Genomic DNA, 19298 nt, shown 5'->3' with positions numbered 1-19298 from the left:
ATATAAGAGGGGTGATTTCACTTATATGGTCCTTGATATCATAGGAGGAGAAAAATCACTGATATGGTCCTTTATATCATAGGAGGAGAAAAATCAGAGGCTCTGCCTGGCATTGAAGGCATAGAAGCAGATGGAGAGGCCACAATTACAGAGACTAGGACTTCAGAAGAATGTGAGCAAAATTCTCCTGCAGAGGAAATGTTTTTCCTGGACTTGACTACAGTGATTGAGGAAGATAGATCCCCAGTGGATGTAATGAAGACAGTCCAAGACGATCCTACAAGAAAACGCAAACGTTCCTCAGCTACAAACCAGGATGGTGACAGCTATGAGTTGCTTCTGAAATGGGAAACCGAAAGAGCATAAGTACAAATTGAACTGGGTAAAGAACAAATCTTGCTTACACAACTGCAGCAGAAAAAAGTACAGATGGAGATACGTCTCCTAAAGGCAGAGATGGAAAGAGCTGGTATATGTCCTGTAAATTATTTTTGACTATTGGATAGTATTGTTTTTGTTTTGTTATTTAACATTATAACAAATTAAGGAATGTAAAATGTTTGTTTATTACAGTGTTTCTGTTTCTTAAAATTAAAACAAACAATGGCTATTTGTGGCCACCAGTATTTAGCCTACCTGTTGTTCTTTGCTAAGCCAGTAGGCTACACTGTTGGTTCCATTTAAGGCTCTGGTAAACAGGATTTGGTAATCCTGAAATTTGGTATTTGGATCAGTGATCCAATCCAATGTTCCTTTAAATAACTGGCATAAAAGATGGATCAGGTGATCCTGGATAGCAAAACATGGGATTTCCAAATCCGGATCAATTTGATCCAGATTAAATTTTTTTAAAAACTGGGCCCAGGTGATCATGTGCCTCAGACTCCAAATGCAGTTTGCTAAAGACTGTTTGAATAGTCCGTGAAGGTTACCAGAGACACAAATGTCTTGCGAACAATAAGTACATACAGGCTTTTTTTTTATTACTGTAAATATAGAGTGAGGTAGCTGGTTTACATACCTTTTAACTATACTAAAGTTACTATTTTGATCGACTATGACAAAGGAAGATTTTTTGCTATTTCTGTTGTGGCATGAGGGTGAGTAAATGATGAGTGAATTTAGATTTTTGGGTGAAATATCCCTTTAATGGAAACACGTTTGTTTTTATGCCATTTTGGAAAGTAAATTTAGCCCTCTGAATAAGCTTGCATTTCACTCCAGTGGCTCAGTAGAGATGAAAAGATATGGTACTTTAACCTTATTTAGTCACTGAAAAGCCATACTGACCATCTTTTCCTCTCATATTAACTGTAACTAATGCTTCATTTGGACTTGACCCAGTTCAGAACTTTAACAAGACAATGTGTATGTTTTTATGCATTGTAGTCCACAAACATATTGATTTTGTTTTTGCTTTATTCTTTACAACCAATGTCAAGAGCAAATGAAAACGTTTCAAATTCTGGTTGCTTTATTCTGTACAATGTAATGTGGCAGCATTTTAGATTCTTCTGGAGGACTTATGGATCAGAAAAGCGCAATATAAATGCAACATTCACTCATTCATGATGTGACATACACGCAGACCAGCAAAGAATGAGTTCCAATAATATTGTATTATATATAATAATAATAATAATAATAATAATATTATTAAGATTATTGAGTGCAGTCAGAGTCAAAGAAAGGGCTTGATTGTCCATATGTAAGACAGCATGAAATAATAGTACTAGGCAGTTGTAAAATGATCAGTTGATAATTCAGGTTGAGTCCTAGAACAGGCTTTTTTTTATATTTGGTTGACAACAATGTTCTTGGCTGGTGGGGAAGTAATGAAAGTCTGAGTCAAGTGGATGATCAGCTGTCAGAGAGGCAGGCTGAGATCTTCTTTGCAGAAACGAAAAAGAGAAGTTGTGTGATTAACAGTAGTTAGATCAGTATTGTGATTTGTAACATTTGTGTAGGAGTCACAGCACAGAAGCACTCTAGACTGCAGCAGATCAGTTTAGCTAAAACAATCACTGAATGAACAGGATCTCTGACAGTTGTGGTCTAGAAATCTAATTACTTGTAATAGCCAACATACTTGACAAGTGAACTAGATTCTTATTGGTAAACAAAAGGACAATAGCATAATATAGTGAATGAGATATGATTTACTTTTAGTCCTCAAAAGAGCTTTCTGTCTTTTTCCATGAGCGACAATTTAGTAAATAAAGGGATCTCTAACAGAATGTGACCACAGAGACAGCCCAGGATTTTCGGAAAAAACTGCATAAAAAATCTCATTCCCTTCCCAGGATTAAATCCAGGCAATCTAGATCCATAGCTCTTCTGAATGAATTTTTCACATGCAGACAGCAGAGATGATATATGCGGGATGTAATTCATTAGACGCTCCCCCCCCCACCTTTTGGCTGTGGCTTTAAACATCTTGATTCGTATAAACATCCAAAATGGTGCTCTGCCAGTGTTTCATGTCCTATATTTTGTTTTGAAGTTTGAAGACTTGTCCGGAGCCTCTCCTGTGCCGTGCTATTTCGTAAACAGGCTTTACATAAACCAGCTCTGTTCCTCCACCAGAATCCCAAGCTGCACATCAGATGCTCAGTGATGAGTTTTTGTTGTTAGATGCATCAAACACAACATTCTCTTCAGAATTACAGATCTGTATATGCTGGGATGATCCAGAAAGATGACTTAATTTGTCTCCAGCACGACACACTCAAGATGGCTTGGAGACAATTTGATGCTCTTTTTTTTTGTGATGCCACATTCTAAATGAAACCTTTATATTTGACATTCTTTAATGTGTTGTTTGTCAGTTGCAGTGCTTCATAATTTGATGTTCTGTCATCATGTTTCAGACTGGCTGTGGGCGATCCATCAGTGTATCTTCCCGTTGTGAGCTATGCCTTCACTTCCTTCTCCCCATCAATTGCAGAGCACCTGATTGAATATGGTGTGGAACTAACTGGAATGAATGATCTACGTTTTATTGAGAATGTTTACAAGGTGAATCTTAATCCTCATATGGTATTTCTTAGCTTTTTAAGTCTTTTTAATGTATTAAACATTTAAACATAGGAGTTTAAGAAATATTCTGGTTCATGGTTTAGGGTTGGTTATTGGACCATTTTTATTTGGAATCAACATCACCCCTCTTTATTAGCATGCATTTTTTTGAGATAACAGCCCCCATTTAATTACTTTTATAAACTGTTTGCAATTATATTAAAGAGCTAGTGTTTTGAGGAGTTGGTTGTTTTAAATATATCAAAGTGATTGCTGTTGGCCTTGTCTCAGTTATGAGGGCAATATGCCAAAGCTAAATGTGGTGGAAATACGACTGAGATATTGATAATATATTTTGCTCAGCCTTTAATGACATGGATTGCTTTTTGAAAAGCAATTTTACTTCTTATACATTTTACAGAGCCAGACTTTGTGTTGTAATGAATAAAAGCCTTATTTATTGGCACTGTCCTTGATCTGGAAGGGCTTAACTACCTCATCAGAAACATGAATCTCTCCAGAGCTCTGTGATATGGAGCATCTGTAGCCTCACTCTCCAGTAAAGTGCACCGCAATTCAACAGGCAGCCCTTCTCCACCAAGTCTTGAGTAATTACTATTCTCTGCTCACATCTCCTTCAGTGAGAGAACAAAAAAAGGAAGGCATCTTTCATGTTGGTCCAAGTCGTCTGACCTCCGATTAACTCAAACCCGATTCTGTACATTTAGCTGTGAGGCTGAAGCGCTGCTCTGTCTTTTGGCACTTCCTCCTGTTCATTGACCTTAATCCGTGCCTTTCTAAAAGAGTTCCGGCCCTTGTCCCAGGATCATCTGCAGCTCACATGAAATATGCTGGAGTAATAGCAGTCCCATCATAGAACTTCGAGGGCAGCAGGAGGCCTTGGTGGCATTTGATACAAATTTGAGATGTTGTTAAGAGCAAGATGGTGTTTAGTAGGTTTCCATTTGTCTTTTCTTACTTTGCACTGTAGCTCATTGTTTCTATCAGGCTTATTCCTGTTATTAGTGGTTTTCTTGCTCCCCTGCCAGATATACTACAAACCCATTTTTTTGTTTGTGATTTTAATCCAGGTGGGGAAAAATGCTTCGGATTTCTTTATTTAATTCCCTTAATTGTAACATATATTTTGTCTCAGTAAGTTGTAATTGTGGTTGTATTTTAATGGGGAAATTTCATAATATGGTTGGGGGAAAATGTCCTTTTGATTTCTTTATTTGATTCCCTTTATTATAGCATTTATTTTGTCTCTGTAATTTGTACTTTTGGTTGTATTTTAATGGGATATTTCTCTATGGTTAGGGAAAATTGTCTTTCTAGATTCTTTATTTGATTTTCAAAAGTTTTAAAATGTATTTAGTCTCTGTAGGTTGTAATTTTTGTTGGAGATTAATGGAAAAATGTTTCAGTATAATTGGGAAAAACTTCCTTTGGAATTCTTTATTTAATTCCCTCAAGTTTTAACATTTATGTGTGTTGTATTTTTGGTTGTATTCTAATGACAAGATGTCTCAATATGAAGGTCTTGCGAGATGTTTTCAGCTATAAACCACTGCTGACCAAACAACAGTTCTTACAGTTTGGCTTTTCTGAGAGGAAAGTCACCATTCTCTGCGATATCATTAGCCTTGTGCTCAACAAACACAAAGAGCTTACTAAAGAAAGCAAGGTGTGTGAACAGCATAACCACAAACAGATAATGTTTATGTTTCAATTTAGAATTTGCAGACACAGTGCTTATTCCGTCTGTCTTACAGCTTGCCAATAAGCCAAAGAGAAGGCCTCAGTATAAGAGCTGCATTAAGAATGAGATCCCATCTGCTGAGAGTGACTCACTAGGATTACCTATCCTGACAGTAAGGGTTCAATTACCTGAGCTCATGTTTTGGAAAATAAACATCACATATTTGGTATTATTATTATTATAGCAGCTTCTTTCCGTCTCAGGTTCCCCAAAAGCAGCCACTGGTGGAAAGACACCTTGGCAGCAGCTCAACGCAGAATCAGATCAGACTCTACTCGGATGAGCAGCCACAGCAGGAAGAGGAAACAGAAAAGAGGGAGACAGACAGTGAATGTTTTGAGGACTCGTCGCAACCTTCCAATTCCACTGTGAGAAAATGCATCTAGCAATTTCTATAAACACATTCATCTGCATAGTTCTGAACTCATTCAGTCCATTCTCACACAATGTCTCTTCAGGAGTTTGTTTTAGAGAGCAGGCTGAAGGGGTTGGAGGACAGGCTTCTGGATAGTGTTGGCAGGCTGGAGCAGCGATTGGCCCTTATGGAACACAGGATACAAGCTCTGGAGAAAAGTCTGGCAGGCAAGATTATCATTGAGAGCAACCAATGGGAGAACTTAGAGAGTCGTGTGCTGCTGTTAGAGACCAGTCATGCACTGACCTCAGCACAGGTACAAGAGTTTAACATTTGTTTGGGACTGTTTAACTAAATTTAAGTTGCAATGGTTGTACAATGCATTGGTTTTGCTTCAGGACCAACATTTTACATTGGCCAAGTGGCAGCCCAGAATGGTACCAATATTTATCGTGCAAAAGTAGACAAAAATGTCCATAAAATTAAACATTGAAATTGATTAATATTACAATGTACTGCATCCAAGAATATGCATAATTATTATTATGAGTAAAATTTTATAAACTCATAAACGACAATAGAAGTGTGATTTACCACCCGTGTGACAGTTTCAACATTAATCGTTCAAAAGTAAACTAAAATATCATGAGTTAAACATGAGTATAACACTTAAATATCAATATACATGAGGTATATTTTATAAATGCATTAACAACAACAGAGGTGTGATTTACCAGCCTAACACATGGAAAAACACTGTCCCAAGTACTGTTTTAGTATAAGCCATATTATCATCAAGTGACAGATGAATTTGTGCAAAAATACCGTAGAGTTTGATTAGATGCACAGCCTTTGAAGTCCACAACAAAAATAATGGAAGTAATATTTATCCCCTAAAAGTTTAGTTAAAAGTCTTTTAATTTTGCTATTAGAACTACTTTATGGTTACTTGTGTTTTATTACTTGCGTTTAGCATTATATTTTCCCTGCTGTCTGTGACCATATCAGAACAGACATGCTGCCCATTTTTTGGGGTTGTGACCCACCAGTTGAGAACCACTGACATAATGTTTCTTTCTACTAAACTTTGATGATTCAGCTTTAATTACATGATAAAAAGCAGTGACTGTCTCCAGGTCAGGCACATTAGCAATGTTCTCACATGTGCCAGTTTACTATGCTAAAAGGGAAATTCATTACGAAATTGCAAGGAAAACTGTGTACCCACTATAGAGGACATATTCATGTATACAGCAACTGAGGTGTTCAGGAAGCATAATTTTTTGTTGTGATTTGACAACTTAATGGTTCAGTTTCTGATATGTGCGTTATTTTACATGATTTTTATCTTATGTTTTAAAGTGGCAACATTGCAGCCCTTGAGAAGTAATTAAGTCCTTTTTGAATACAAGATGTTGCATTTCATAGAGAGTACATAAATGTGTTTTATGGTGATCACAAACAAAAAGTTTTATCTACTTCTGTAGGCACTAACATCAGGAAATGGTGTTTGTGTTGTCAGCACAGACAAGGGTGAATTTGAAGAGGAGACAGGTACTTGGCAGCTTTTTAGCTTTAAATGTTTACACCGTTAATAGGAATTGTACATACTTAAAATACTAAATTTGAATTTCCCTTTGTATCTGTCCAAAAAAGTGTCTTCACATGGCTTTTCCACAGTTATCCAACCACAATGTGACATCAGTACTACTGGACACTCTTCAGCCACTCCTCTTCCGACCGCTCCAGAGGTGAGCATTCATCCATTCGTCAAATCTATCCAATCCCATCCATAAATCTTGCTTAAAAGATGATGATTGCTTAAATGATGATGGCATTTTTCATGTTAAGGATGCACTAGTTGACTAACTGTGATAATTGTTCCTCCCATTTCTTAGAATATTAAAGAAAGACTGGAGAGAATAGTAAACATGTAAGTGTTATCAACTTTATGGCTGAACATCAATATTTCTTCTGAAGGTGTATGTGTATGCATGTACTAAGCTTTAGTTTGGGGACAAAGTTTTCCTCAGAAGTTTACTGATTCTTAAAAAAACCTCTCAGGGACATCAATCATAAAAAAATAAAATTAAAATCACAAGTAAAATTCCTTTTTTTTTTTTTATTCTAAAAATGCAAAAAGTTTTCTTTTAGGTGTACAATTTGGTTTATAGTAATTTATCTATTGTTAATGTTATATAGATAAGACAATTAGCTGTAATATAGAACTATGGTAAATAATTCTGGTATGTCTTAATTTTAGAAAACTGTGTGTGTGTGTGAGAGTGTGTGAGTGTGTGTGTGTGTGAGAGAGAGAGGGAGAGAGAGAGAGAGAGCAATAGAAAATTGGCCACATAGAAAGAGGACTTCACATCAATACGTTGTTTTGTTTTTTTATTCCCATTTTCTTTGTAGGATGAAGGACACATCGAATTTTCTGCAAAATATAGAGCCGACAATGTGAATTGATCACATCCCAAACAACCTATTTTAGTATGCATTCAAACTGACTCTTCTGTTACATTTACATTAAAAAAGTAAGTGCCTTTTCCTCTAGATGTCACTGGAAACCAAGTGAAATTGAAAGGTGAATGAGTCTATGGCGCCCTCTAAGGTCTGTTATTTGTATTACAGCCCATTCTAAAAGCAGGATCAGTTCCTAGTCACACAGCAGTTGTGCTTTCACTTGATTATCAGATAAAGTTTTAATAAAGTGTGTTAATATGGACGCCATGTGTTTGTTATTGTGTGGATGATTCTTTCTTGAGCAAATGGTCTTTTAAATGATGAATAAAGTGTTTGCTGGTTCAGAACTCCTGCCACATTGAACTGTTACACACACTTGTATTACTTTGTCACACTTTAGCACCTCTGTGGTAATATAAGGTAAAAGACATTCTCTGTGGTAATGATCCAGGCGACGACATATTTATATCTCCAGCTCATGGGTCATTCAACTGTACAAATAATATGTTGCGAAGCCCAGTACCACCACCTTAACTTGTTCAAGTTTAGACCAGAACAAATTTGAGTAATATTGTAAATTTTTCTATTAAAGTCCAGAGGCATGATTTTTTTAGGTAATTCCTTTTCCTTTGGTGTTCCCTGAATAAAGAACTCCATCTTGTGTTGTCAAATCCTAGACTCCTGATATCGGTGAAGTTTGCAATGTACAATTTTATGAGCAGTTGCCAGAGCATATTATTAATATTTAGTAGTAATTTCAGTACATTTCTGAGGTCAATTAACCTTTGGATGAGCTCTTAGTCCTGGGTGTCATTGTAAAAGATATCCGATTTATCAGATTTTAATTTGCGTAAGAAACATAAAAGGTCTTCCTGTGACCTAGCAATATCTCACAATAAGACATCAGAGGTCTGACTAGTTGGTCTCACAAGGCAGCTTCACCCTTCTCATGTTTCCTTTGTGTACTAGGCAATGACGTAAAACTGTTTTTCATCAGTGGGTTTTTCTCTCTGTAGTTGACAACCACTCAGTGGGTCATTGACCCCTGTTCATATGGCTAGATTCCCTTCCGTGCCCTAAACACAGCAGACACAATGAAGCAATCATGGAGGGCAAGTGTGCATGTCTTTTTAGTCAGGCTTGGGTAGAAAAGGAATACATGCAATGGGAGTACATATTTAAAATGCAAAATATCAGTAGCTCTTCCACTACAGTTACAATTACAAGTTGGTAATTCTAATAATAATATGGACCAGTTCCATCATAATTTAAAAGCAAAACTCTTATTCTTGATGAGGTGTTGTACTGTGTTTCTGTAAAATAATATGTAAAAATCCTTAAAGATAAATTGACTTTATCTTGTTTTAGAAGCAACACTACATAAGATATTTAGGCTTTTTTCAGATAATGTTTTTTTTTAAAAGAAATGTATCACTCTATTGGCATGTTTTAATTACTTATTTACGTTAATAACTTGAGTCAAAACGTGAAAAAATCTGCCAATTCTAAATAAGTAATCCAAAGTATTTAGATTGTTACTGACCTTGAGTAATCTAACAGAATACGTTACAAATAAAATGTTATATGTATTCTGTAATCTGTAGTGAAATACATTTTAAAAGTAACCCTCCCAACCCTGCTTTTAGTGATTGGTCATCAAGGCATGTCTGTGAGTTTCTTGTAGTTTCTTGTGTGTGTATTGAATATGAGATACTCCGATATGGTGAGATGCTCAGCAAACCTTTATGTTACAGTATACTATAGATAAATCTACATTTGATACAATGTAATGGGTTTTTAGCTATATGTAATTAAAAAAAAATAGCAATGTAGCTACATGTACAATGCAGGCATAATATAGCCAGCTAGGCTGTGCCTGGGGTCCAATAGGTTGCCATGGAAACAAGCGGATGTAGTGTGACACCTGAGGGAAAAATTATGACTGATGGTCAGAGTTGTTTGTATGTGGATGGAGTAAACATCAATCATTATGTTATTTCTCTCTTAAGCACCTTTTTATTAGAAATGTGCAACAAAAGGTATAGGCATACATTGAGCTGTAACTTAGATAAAAGTATCTGAACATATCTTAATGTAGCCTGGATTATCTTAGATGTAGGTGGTTCCCTCTAGTCTTGCCTGTACAGATGATTATGAGCCAGCACGGGATATAGCTTTCAGGATGGTGACGCATTCCGTCATTTCATCGTGAAGCATTTTTCTAACTGTCGGCACATCTTGTTCTTGAAGGAACAAACAGCAACAAGGTTAGATGTTCCAACACATAGGTGTACTGATCATGTTGAAAATCTCTAGCTGTGTTGGAGGTAACTCGTTAAAAGTAACGTGCCTTACATAGTCAGATAACTTATCCGAGTAACGAGTAAAGTAACGCAATATTTTATTTTAGACCATAATATCATAAAATATTATATAATAAAAAAGTAACGCATTGCTTTTGTACCCCTCTACTTTCCCTGTATTGCGAGAAATCAGGAGTAAAACCTCAAACTTCGCGGAGGAGATTTAGTGCATGATGGGCATTGTAGTCCTATAGAGTGTGAGGCCAGAGACTATTTAGCAGAGATGAGTCACTTCTATTTAAATGAATGGGAGGTATTGGAACATCCAGCTAAGAAGCTTTAGCACCCAACAGTCAATGGATGTAGAAAGGAAGTCACGCCTTGCAGGTAAAAGAGCCAGTCACCTTTTAGATACAGACATCGCCTGTCAATCAACTCGCTAATGCACGTTCACATTAGCTATACAAGCTGGGAAAATTGCGTGTTTTAGCGTAAAATGAGGTCAACATTTGATGGAGTGAAACACGATTGATTCATGTGTTAATACACACTGCATTAAGCAAAATCAGTAAATGTGTTTAGGCAGAGGGATTATAAGACTAGACGTCCACTGGCCATGACATAATACACAGGGTGAATTACTCGCACAATTCACTGAAAGATTAGTGTTACAGCTCCCCGAAACTGGGATGGGATGTATGGGATGAGAAATGCTGACTCTGGATCAGTGGTTCCAAGCAACATTCTACATCGATTTTACATTTTTGTTTTATAATAAACAATTTTGATTCATGAAACAAACCGTTTTTATGACATTTTGGTTGCATTAAAAACATTTCCATTCAAGCTGTATCAACACGCACCTTTGAAGATGTGGAGTCTGTACGCACCGTGCATCAACAAGTGTGTACTGAGATGACTTAAGTGAAAAATATTATTGTATTATTAGACACATTCCCCACTGAATTTTATCTTGACTTTTGAAAAAAATCACAAGTTGGCTTTGTTATTGTCGATTGGCTCAGCACTTGATGACATACACTCACCTAAAGGATTATTAGGAACACCATACTAATACTGTGTTTGACCCCCTTTCGCCTTCAGAACTGCCTTAATTCTACATGGCATTGATTCAACAAGGTGCTGAAATGATTCTTTAGAAATGTTGGCCCATATTGATAGGATAGCATCTTGCAGTTGATGGAGATTTGTGGGATGCACATCCAGGGCACGAAGCTCCCATTCCACCACATCCCAAAGATGCTCTATTGGGTTGAGATCTGGTGACTGTGGGGGCCATTTTAGTACAGTGAACTCATTGTCATGTTCAAGAAACCAATTTGAAATGATTCGAGCTTTGTGACATGGTGCATTATCCTGCTGGAAGTAGCCATCAGATGGGTACATGGTGGCCATAAAGGGATGGACATGGTCAGAAACAATGCTCAGGTAGGCAGTGGCATTTAAACGATGCCCAATTGGCACTAAGGGGCCTAAAGTGTGGCAAGAAAACATCCCCCACACCATTACACCACCACCACCAGCCTGCACAGTGGTAACAAGGCATGATGGATCCATGTTCTCATTCTGTTTATGCCAAATTCTGACTCTACCATCTGAATGTCTCAACAGAAATCGAGACTCATCAGACCAGGCAACATTTTTCCAGTCTTCAACTGTCCAATTTTGGTGAGCTCTTGCAAATTGTAGCCTCTTTTTCCTATTTGTAGTGGAGATGAGTGGTACCCGGTGGGGTCTTCTGCTGTTGTAGCCCATCCGCCTAAAGGTTGTGTGTGTTGTGGCTTCACAAATGCTTTGCTGCATACCTCGGTTGTAACGAGTGGTTATTTCAGGCAAAGTTGCTCTTCTATCAGCTTGAATCAGTTGGCCCATTCTCCTCTGACCTCTAGCATCAACAAGGCATTTTCACCCACAGGACTGCCACATACTGGATGTTTTTCCCTTTTCACACCATTCTTTGTAAACCCTAGAAATGGTTGTGCGTGAAAATCCCAGTAACTGAGCAGATTGTGAAATACTCAGACCGCCCCGTCTGGCACCAACAACCATACCATGCTCAAAATTGCTTAAATCACCTTTCTTTCCCATTCTGACATTCAGTTTGGAGTTCAGGAGATTGTCTTGACCAGGACCACACCCCTAAATGCATTGAAGCAACTGCCATGTGATTGGTTGATTAGATAATTGCATTAATGAGAAATTGAACAGGTGTTCCTAATAATCCTTTAGGTGAGTGTATATGATGCAGGATCAAGTGTTGGACTTTGCTGCTTTAGGTAAGACAGTGGTTATTCTTCATTATTCATATTGGCTGCCATGTTGATGGAAAAACAAATAATGCATATTCATGTTATTGATTCTTTATTATAAATATGACGTGAAGACCTAATTTCTAATTATCTGTTTGTTTACTATGTTGTTTTGACATGAGTGTTATGCAGTAGTTAGCATGACCTGTAATGTCAAAGCATAGCAGAAGAGAAAGTGGCTGTGAGAAAAAAGTAACGCAAAATATCTCAAAAGTTACACTTTACTTTCCATAAAATGTTTTAAGGAGTTACGCAATATTCTAATGAGTTACTTTTAAAAGTATTATTACACAACACTGCTAACTAGTGCTAACGGGTGCATTTTTAATGATTTTGCATAGCACTAGTATTTCTGTTATGTGTAAAGCCACTTTGCATATATTTGAAGGTTACTGTCCTATTTGTATCATCTTTATCAATTCACATTTGAGTCACTTTGCTCTTGCAGTGCAGAGCCATTGGCAAGTTTCTGAAATATAGCATGGCAGGGGAAGAGTCATTTATATACATGAGTAAAGCGATAAATGATTGGACAATTCAGTAATGCTCATCAGGATAGTGCTGCCTGAATAGTCAGATAAATTATAACCCAAACCCTAAACCTAACCTTAACAAACCAGTTGAGCTTTCCGAGTTAATGTGAATGAGTTTTCACTTGCAATACTACATTTTGGAAATCAGCCACTAGCTGTATTTCCTAAAGAAGTGTTTTGTAAGTTACGTAGAAAGCAACTAATCGACTTAAGACTGACTGTGTTAACTACATCAGTTATAGTCGACTAGTCTATGCAACTCCTACTGGGCACTGATGTGTGTCTCTGCAGACAATTTAAATTCAGTTATCTGAAGGAGGACCACAGTCTTTCTACCAACCAAAATAACACACTCTGTGGAATCTGGTCTCTAGTGTTCAGAAGAGCTGGGGATAGATGTGAATTGGAAAGACCTTAAAGAGACAGTTCACCCAAAAATGAAAATTCTCTCATAATTTACTCCAGATGTGTATGACTTTCTTCTGCAGAACACAAATACATATTTGAGGACATTATCTCATCTCTGTAGGTCCATACAATGCAAGTGAATAGTGACCAAAATTGTTAAGCTCCAAAAAGCATAAAGTCAGCGTAAAATAATCCATATGACTCCAGTGGTTGAATCCATGTCTTCAGAAGTTATATTATAGGTGTGGGTGAGAAACAGATCAATATTTAAGTTTTTTTTTTTTTTTTTTTACAATAAATTCTCCTCCCTTCCCAGTAGGTGATGATTTGTATGAAGAATGTGAATGTGAAAGTGGAGATTGATAGTAAAATACTTTTCACTCAATATTATATCGCTTCTGAAGAAATGGATTTATCCAACGGAGTACGGATTATTATTGTGCTGCCTTTAAGGAGCTTCAACTTTTTGGTCACCATTCACCACATGCATTTTAAGATTATACAGAGCTGAGATAATCATCTAAAACCTTTGTTTGTGTTCAGCAGAAGAAAGTCATACACATCTGGGATGGCATGAGGGTGAGTAAATGATGAGATAATTTTCATTTTGGGGTAAACTCCTTGCCTTTGCTCAATCAAAGCATCTCCTTGAGACTGCAGATAGCCTTTGTGTCATTATTTTAATTTCACATCCTCTGCACGATTTTCACACACAACCATTTCTAGGGTTTACAAAGAATGGTGTGAAAAGGGAAAAACATCCAGTATGCGGCAGTCCTGTGGGTGAAAATGCCTTGTTGATGCTAGAGGTCAGAGGAGAATGGGCCGATTGATTCAAGCTGATAGAAGAGCAACTTTGCCTGAAATAACCACTCGTTACAACCGAGGTATGCAGCAAAGCATTTGTGAAGCCACAACACGCACAACCTTGAGGCGGATGGGCTACAACAGCAGAAGACCCCACCGGGTACCACTCATCTCCACTACAAATAGGAAAAAGAGGCTACAATTTGCGAGAGCTCACCAAAATTGGACAGTTGAAGACTTGAAAAATGTTGCCTTGTCTGATGAGTCTCGATTTCTGTTGAGACATTCAGATGGTAGAGTCAGAATTTGGCGTAAACAGAATGAGAACATGGATCCATCATGCCTTGTTACCACTGTGCAGGCTGGTGGTGGTGGTGTAATGGTGTGGGGGATGTTTTCTTGGCACACTTGAGGCCCCTTAGTGCCAATTGGACATCGTTTAAATGCCACGGCCTACCTGAGCATTGTTTCTGACCATGTCCATCCCTTTATGGCCACCATGTACCCATCCTCTGATGGCTACTTCCAGCAGGATAATGCACCATGTCACAAAGCTCGAATCATTTCAAATTGGTTTCTTGAACATGACAATGAGTTCACTGTACTAAAATGGCCCCCACAGTCACCAGATCTCAACCCAATAGAGCATCTTTGGGATGTGGTGGAATGGGAGCTTCGTGCCCTGGATGTGCATCCCACAAATCTCCATCAACTGCAAGATGCTATCCTATCAATATGGGCCAACATTTCTAAAGAATGCTTTCAGCACCTTGTTGAATCAATGCCACGTAGAATTAAGGCCGTTCTGAAGGCGAAAGGGGGTCAAACACAGTATTAGTATGGTGTTCCTAATAATCCTTTAGGTGAGTGTATATAGCGCCTTTTTACCCCTAGTGGTATTCAAAGCGCTTTACACTGCATCTCATTCACCCATTCACACACACATTCATACACCAATGATGGCAGAGCTGCCATGCATGGCGCTAGCCTGCCATTGGGAGCAACTTGGGGTTCAGTGTCTTGCACAAGGACACTTCGGCATGTGGAGCCGTGTGGGCCGGAAATCAAACCACCAATCCTGCGATTAGTGGCCGACCCGCTCTACCACCTGAGCCTCAGACGCCTCATAAAATTTTTTTATTGTCTTAACAATTGAGCAGAGGCTAATTTTAATAATTTCATTTGGATTTAAATGAACCTCAAAATCAATATCCACTCAAAAAACAGAACAACAACTCAAGCAGAACTGAATCAGCCCAGCCATTGTAAAATTAAGGCTGAATGATTCTCTGCATTGAGAGAAATGGAAGCGAGAGCTCTATAACATTCTATACAAGCATTATTGTTAAATGGGGAATTTGCTTTATTATTAGACTGCTTGTAACTTGAAACCTGTAAACTCCATCTGGCTACACTCTGAAACGAAAGTCATGATGTAATGTATTGCAGTGAAAGTTCCTTGGTGAATAAGGCAGGCTAGACTGAGTCTAATGATTGCAATAATAATCCTGCTCAGGCCTGAAAAAAGGAAACAGTGAATGAAAGATGGGGACAGGGATCCATTCATAATGAATGTGTCATTAGTTTTTGTTGATTGGCCATTGAACACATGGCTCTGTTGCTCTCCAGTGCTGCTGTAATCTGCGCCTCCATCCCCTGCCCTCATTAATCATCATCCCACAAAAAAAAAAAAAAAAAAACGGACTGAAAGAGGGGTGAGGGGAGATGAGAGAAATTACTTGGTAAAGTGGGTAAGAAGGAGCACTTTATGCATTCCTCCTCTTCTTTCTGAAAGTGTGTGTTTATGCAAGCTCGCCTCATTCCATTTCACCATCCTTGGCATTCGAGATCCCATTCCACATTAGGTTCATTTTCACCCCTAATTAGCAGGACCTCATGCATGTCTATGAACTCTTTACCTTCCTAATTGGTTTGTCGCAGACATGCCGGTAACTGCACCTCTTGAGCAGGGCAGTGCTAATTGAGCTAATCACTCATGTTAATGAGAGTATTTTTAAATATTCTAGGGCATATGAAATGAGAAAGAGATATAATTGGTATCACAGAAAAAAAATTTCAACTAGAGGGTTAATACAGTTTGTCCTTGACATACACCTGTATGAAGCTGTATTTTAGTTCTAAAAGGAGTTGTTTTTTTAAATGAGTAATTTAGATCTAGACATTGCCTCGTTACTGTTTTACATTAGGACACTCACAGATATATTATGAATAATATTTAGAATATGAATAATAAGAAACTAATTACATTTCATGTTTATGATGCCTCATGGGCAACCTATTTTTGACCTTTGAGTCTCATTTGCAAGCCCCTTAAATTATTGTATACTTTATTGCATTGTTTTGTTCCGAAAAGAATTTCCTTCTGGTCCCTTGATTATAAATTTACACCACTCTCTGTGCTTATTTGCTTTGCCAATAGGAGCCGAGTTATTATTCTTGGCCAGCCGCCAAGACCTCATTGCCTGCCAGTCAAAACAGCTTTCACATGCTCATGGGAAGCCCTACAATAACATCTTATCATTAGAAACGAGCACATAGGCAAGTATTTGGGCCACTCAGCTCTCCTGTTGTAAAATAAACATAAGAGTGCTCGGTAAACCTGCGAGCTGATTGAGTCTCAAGTCCTAAGCAACACCAGTTGGAATGTGCACAAGGATACTGCTCAAGTCTGAGACTATCCACAAGTCCTCTAGTGTATATGTTTTTTCTTTATCTGTGCACAACGAGCTATTCAGATGTTAATCAGAGGTTTGAGCCCTTGCCAATTAAGTTTAAGCCTCAGATCAATGTGATGTTATTTATTTTAGTAATACTATTCTCGTCTTCTATTTCAAAATGTCCTGTTCAAATGTTAAACTGCTCATACAGCACTGTAGTAATCAAGCTGAGCACAAGTTTACAAATCCCCAAGAGACTGTCCCTGCTGTGTTTACATTGAAGAAATCTCCAGTATGCACTGCTGGAACTGGCAGTAAATAGAATATTGTGTTAGATTTTCCCACCATAGTTCATAAAGAATATATGAACTAAACACCTCTTGCTTATCTCAAATAGCGATACAATAACAGCTTGTTTGCACATTTCCTTTTCCTCTCGACCAGGGAGGATACTCTTGGGTCATCTAGATTCATGGAGGTGGGGGTGGGTTCAGTTGCTAATTGTGATAGAATTCCCATGCACCTTAAAACAATATCCCAATTACCATTTTTGAGTTCACACTACCGATGACATGTTGCAAATTAATAAATTGATATTGTTTAAGAGCAAATTGTCTGCAGAAACGGTCAAAACACGAAGCTTAAACACACATACATGGAAAGCTCTCAGCCTACAAACCAGAAAATATAGAAACAGAAAACTTTGGCCCATATTTTAACTAACAATAATTTGATATGGATGCAGACATGTTTGCCAAGGAATTTGAAACCAATTTTTTTTCCTATTATAGTTTGAGCACCATTACGCTCTCAAAAGACTCAAAATCAGTAATTATCTGGCTTTGTTTTGTTACACTATTCCTTTCTTGATCCTTTCCTGGCATGTGCATATTTTTCATACTGTTCAAGTGAGAACTGAACTAAAAACTCCCATTAAACTGGGTGGGTGACATACAAGGGAGTGTTCCATCCCATTCCTCTTTTCCACCGAAATGGTGCTGGTTGTTGTGCTGGAGCCTGTGCTCGGCTGATTCTTGGGCAAATGGAATCTGGAGCCTATCAAATACCGGCCTGCTTTTCCACTGATTTGAGAACCGAATGTGATGTAAGGGGTTACATGGTTATGTGGTAGTTTTATGTGAAAACCTAACCTGTCCACAAACAAACACGGTGCACCACTGTGTTTGTGTACAGCTTTTACTCCTGTTTTTGAGGACATGTTTAAACATACAGAGTAATGAGAATTCCACCGGTTTACTTAACAGATAACAGCTGATATCTTCCTAAAATGAAAGCTAACAAAGTTGGCAAATGTTATAACTTACCTAGATCTGCTATAGAGAACTTTATCGAGAGCTTTATCGAGAGCGTGACTGTTGTTGAATCCAATGCATATCTTGCCATATCTCTTCGTAGACCCGTTTTTTTCATTGGCAAGCTCCCTAATTTATCTTGGATCTCTGTAGATAACCATTTCGCAAGTAGAGCGCTCGTTACCTCTGTAGACCACTGCTGAACGTTTCTTATGCTCAACATTTTTGTGTTTTTTGTTGTTGTTGTTGTTCTAGATTGAAGAAGTACTCCTTGCTGCAGACAGTAGCGAGACAAACTGTATGTGGAAAATAATACCTGCATTTATGAAAATGATGTGTATCAAACTGGGAAAAGGACTCCACACAAAAAAGACAAAAAAAAAAAGGACTAGACAACAAGTGCAGAGTTTTGATTCTTATCATATTACAAAGGTTTATTTTTTTGACCGAATTCACTACTCTGACTCAAACTGGTCTGGACTGGTCCTGTTAATTAATAATTTCACAGAAATTCTGTGAGCAATTTATGTGTATATCTGTGACAATCAGAGACTGGAGCGCAAGCCTTTTTGGAGGCCCCCTTTATCGCAATTTTCGAGATGAAATGTCATGTTTTCTGATTTCTTTCTTTACTTAACAGTCACAGACATTCATTCAAATGCTGTTCATCGTCAAATTTACATCTGCACTGCAGTGGCTTGTTTCTGGGTGTTGGGCCACCTTAAGCCTCTCGACCAGAGGCCCTTGGCCCCTTTGGCCTGCTAAATAATCTGTTCTTGCTGACAGTTGCTTGTAAACAATGGCACTTTTAATGTGCTGATTAAAAAACGTAGGCACCTCCAGGTGATTAATTATTGTACACACAAAGCATCTGGTGACATAAGTGGTTAAAAGTGGGTAAGGCCTAGACATCTGCACAGTAAGTTAGAGAGACAGTGTGAAATACAATCAAGGAAATCAACACTGTCCACAGTTTACATGTACCAAAATCATAATCCACAATCCAACTTGTATAAATAAAGCATTGGGCAATTTTATGGAAACTCTCACATTGACATGCATATTGTTATTGACACAAAATGCCTAGTTTTAGATTTTTTGCTTTTTTTTTGCTTTGAAGTTAAATATTTTTAGATATTATATGATTACATTGTCACATTATACATACACTCAATGAACACATGTATACCTACTTCTTCATGTGATTATCTAATCAGCAAATAATGTGGTAGCAGTGCAGTGCATAAAATCATTCATTAGTTAATGTTCACTTCAACCATCAGAATAGGGAAAATGTTTTATCTTAGCGATTTCTACCATTGCAT

At 37.7% G+C, this 19298-nt stretch overlaps 1 protein-coding gene across 7 annotated transcripts in view; it reads left to right on the top strand.

The window, feature by feature from the left end:
- cep44 (centrosomal protein 44) overlaps positions 1–7885 on the top strand; it is a 40335-nt gene extending 32450 nt beyond the window's left edge. For 6 of the 7 annotated variants that reach the window (XM_052126987.1, XM_052126982.1, XM_052126981.1 and 3 more), the window contains 9 exons: positions 2871–3018; positions 4559–4705; positions 4794–4892; positions 4984–5148; positions 5239–5451; positions 6623–6689; positions 6792–6886; positions 7034–7068; positions 7551–7884. In XM_052126987.1, coding sequence (XP_051982947.1) covers positions 2871–3018; positions 4559–4705; positions 4794–4892; positions 4984–5148; positions 5239–5451; positions 6623–6689; positions 6792–6886; positions 7034–7068; positions 7551–7599 — 1018 coding nt within the window. In that variant the 3' untranslated portion in view covers positions 7600–7884. Of the gene's footprint in view, positions 1–2870; positions 3019–4558; positions 4706–4793; positions 4893–4983; positions 5149–5238; positions 5452–6622; positions 6690–6791; positions 6887–7033; positions 7069–7550 lie in introns of all 7 variants that reach the window. The other variant, XM_052126988.1, reaches the window with a different exon arrangement.
- The last annotated feature ends 11413 nt before the right edge of the window (positions 7886–19298 follow it).

This window comes from Xyrauchen texanus, chromosome 5 (assembly GCF_025860055.1).
Source record: "Xyrauchen texanus isolate HMW12.3.18 chromosome 5, RBS_HiC_50CHRs, whole genome shotgun sequence".
Classification (NCBI taxonomy): Eukaryota; Metazoa; Chordata; class Actinopteri; order Cypriniformes; family Catostomidae; genus Xyrauchen; species Xyrauchen texanus.
Note: the sequence above shows the minus strand (reverse complement) of the source record. Positions and strands in the feature narration are given on the sequence as shown.